The 3521-nt window shown below is 34.1% G+C and overlaps 1 protein-coding gene across 1 annotated transcript in view; it reads left to right on the top strand.

Annotated features, from left to right (window-relative positions):
* The window catches only part of LOC119641074 (pickpocket protein 19), a 5416-nt gene extending 4522 nt beyond the window's left edge, over positions 1-894 (top strand). Inside the window, exon 8 of the mRNA XM_038039502.1 lies at positions 845-894. Coding sequence (XP_037895430.1) covers positions 845-894 — 50 coding nt within the window. The remainder of the gene's footprint in view (positions 1-844) is intronic.
* Positions 895-3521: the final 2627 nt, after the last annotated feature.

Genomic DNA, 3521 nt, shown 5'->3' with positions numbered 1-3521 from the left:
CCGAATTATGAACTGATATTGGTTTGCTATCGTTCTATCTGATTTAGCTGCGGTTGGCATGGCTATTATGTAGGACAGTCTTTTATGCTAATTTGAAAAGCTGCAGCGAGATTGGATAATATACTATTTTAAACAAAAGTGTCCGTGTTACTGTTAAAGATAGCGATACCAAAATTGACGGTGATGGCAGTCAGGGTAATGCTAAGCTGTGCATTCTTCTAATAAGTCCCACATTTAAAGATTTTGCACTACTTGCAATTGGCTAGAAGGCTATTATTACAGAATAAGTTTTGCAGAAGTTGGAACCTAAAATCGAAATAACGAGAGCAAAATGGTTTCGGATCCAATTTCTTCTCAATGTACTTAGAATGTTTTTCTCGATGTTTGTTAGTATTCAAACTTGAGACCTGGTCTTTCCATAAACATTAGTTTTGCCTAATAATAAAAGTGAACATCTTTCTACCTTTGCGACTATCAAAATATAAAAAAAAAAAAAAATTATGGAACGAGTAATTAATAAATGTCAACACTTACCATTACAAACTCCGAAATTACTTTCGTACCAACCTGTTGGATTGAAAACTTTCAATATTTTCAAAATTCTATTTTAACGATATGCACAACATAAACTGAAATAAAAATTTACATAAATAATGTTGCATGTCATCAACAAACCGTAAAACCATTAGGAACATTCGTAACTTGAACGACGTGTACATAGTCACATCCAGAATATGAATATAAAGCCAAAATAAAATGTGATGCTAAAGATAACTAACAGTCGGTTTTTCATTGCACCAAAGTTAGATTCATACTTGTAATCATTCGTTCCAAGAAAAAAAAGAAAAGTTTTCAAGCGAAAACCGAAATAAAAGTGCTATCGTAAATTTTTAATACAATTTTTGCAGTATTATTTGCCTGTTTATATACACTCGAACACGTACGCACAAACGAGTCTTATACTAAATAGTAAATATGTAAAAAGAGAGTTAGAAACGTTTTATTTCAATAATAGTAATCGAAATGATGATGAGAGAGACGTCGGATACGATGATACGCGATGGTTTCATTAAAATTCAAACCGCATACGCTTTAGAGGATAATGCCAGCAGAAAAACAAAATCACTACAAAGAAATTTCTTTAAAGAAAATCACAGAAAAAATAAAAGGAAAAATTGCAATAGGAATTGTAAGATACGCTCGTTTGGCTGAAAATATATCAATATTTTTTCTTTTATTTAACGCAAATGTAATGCGCAGATGTGTATTGTAATGGTAAGATGTGTATTGGAATCTAGTTTGAAAGTAGTTGAAGTTATTGTTTATAACTAAACGAGGAAAAACTTATCATAAAAAAAAAATGTGTCAACTATGACTCAATACAAATAAAAATTTATATTCACCGTGGGGATTTAATACTATTATTTTTATATTTATTATTATAATTTTCGACTAATGAAATAAATTCTTAGAGTGAAAAAAGACATTGAGCACTAGCAACATGGGCTATCGGCTCTAATTTAAATAAATGTGCATTAGATAATGAGCTTAGTAGTATTAATAAAGTAATATATAGAATTAATATTCGATTCGAAACTGATTTTAGAATGTCCAAAGGGTTAATCGTTCCAAATGCAATACTTCTAGCCAGGGAAAAGTTAAGGCAGTCGCAGAGAATATGCTTTATAGTGAGAGTTTGTCCACAACTGCAGATTGGGGAGGAAGACTTCTTCAAGATCCATTGGCGAGTTGCAATTGTATGACCAAGGCGAATTCTCGAAAATGTTTGGATCTTGGTTTTCTCCACATTTGTTGGATATAAAGGTGGAGTTAATTGAGGGTTAATGGAAGAGTAGTGTTGATGATGGTATTGTAAATTTCCTCCTGCAATTTTCTCTTTACCTTTTCTTCCAATGTATCTTTGAAGATACAACTTTTCCATGACATCATCCATAAATAGAGGAGCAGAGGGAGCATAATTTGCCGCTCGATCAGCCTGCTCATTTCCTCGAAAGCTTTTGATCTAGCTGCACTTGCCTCCCCTTCAAAGTGGCAAATCATTTGCTTCGATTTTGCGGTCAATTGGTCGAAGTTAACTTACGTGACGTTTCCATATGATCGTCTAATTTTAAAATAAGGTAATTTTCCTAGGATTTTTACGACAGTGCCAAATTTCCATTTTTCTGGTGAGAAACAATTTCTTGCCGCAACTCTTTCTCCTACATTAAATTTCGAATCTCAACACGATTTTACTTCTCAAAAATTTTCTTGCGATATCATTAGATTTACTCTCGTTCTGATCTAGCGGCCAAAGATTGGTTGTGAGCGAACTTTGCAGTTGTTGCGTGCCCATTTTGGTGGTAGGCTAATAAAATTCTGTATAATTCTGTGTGCATTTCATGTTTTTCGCACTTAATAGCTTTAAACTAGTCTTCAATCATTTTAACGTATGTTTCGGCTTGTCTATTTCTAGTTAGATGATAAGGAGCTCCTTTTTATGTATAATACCATTACTTTTCAAGAATCTTTGAAATTCATGAGACGTTAGCTGCGACCCATGGTCATTTATTAATACTTGTGGAATCCGAAAACAAAAAAATCCATTACTTTTTGTATCGTCAATTCTGTAGTTATGTTAGACATCACGGGGACTTCGGGCCATTTGGCATATGCATCAGATAATCTTAAAAAGTAAGAACATTTAAATGGGTCGGCAAAGTCTAGGTGAGTACGTTCAAAGGGGGCCGCTCATTGCCAGCAATGTATAAACAATTTTGACGGATCAGGGAGGTGTTATTGGCAATTTGCACATGTTTTATCCGTATTTTCAATTTCAATGTCTATACATTTCCGCCATAGTAGCTTCTAGCAAATCTGTTGATGGGGGTCTTCCGAAATTGTGCTGTAGGCAATTCTTGTAAAACTGTACTTCTTAACTTTATTGTGATGTACACTCTCGTACCACTTAAGCGACAATCTTGTTCACATTCTCGCGAATTTTCGCCTTTGTTAAATCCCATTTACTACATTTTTTATCACCAGCCATATTTGCAAACATTTCACGAATGGGTTGTAATGAGTGCCCAACGATAATTGAACGAGATTATACGGTTACCTTATAATTGCCGCATATTTTGACTTTGCTATTGCTTTTTCTTATGGGCACGATCGCAGTGGTCTAATCAATTGAATCCACCCTTTGCAATGGACCTTCATTGACTAACCCGTTTATTTCATCTTCAACAACTGATTTGAGCACAAAAGGTATTTGGCGCGATTTTAGAATACTGGCGTAGAGTTGTTTTCAACTCTATTTCTAGCTTGTATATTTTTTATTTCGCCCAGCGGATTTATCAAAAGCATTTTCGTATTTTGCAGACAATGTCGATAGGTCACTGTGAATATTCAATGCATTGTCAGCGTTACAGGCCTTAAAAATTTCATTCCAATTCAATTTTAAGGCTGACAACAAATGACACCAAGTATGACTTGTCTATTAGACGGTAGGATGTTCAATTTCA

This window comes from Glossina fuscipes, unplaced genomic scaffold, assembly GCF_014805625.2.
Source record: "Glossina fuscipes isolate IAEA_lab_2018 unplaced genomic scaffold, Yale_Gfus_2 142, whole genome shotgun sequence".
NCBI lineage: Eukaryota > Metazoa > Arthropoda > Insecta > Diptera > Glossinidae > Glossina > Glossina fuscipes.
The sequence above is the reverse complement of the archived record's forward strand: the minus strand, read 5'-3'. Positions and strand labels throughout refer to the sequence as shown.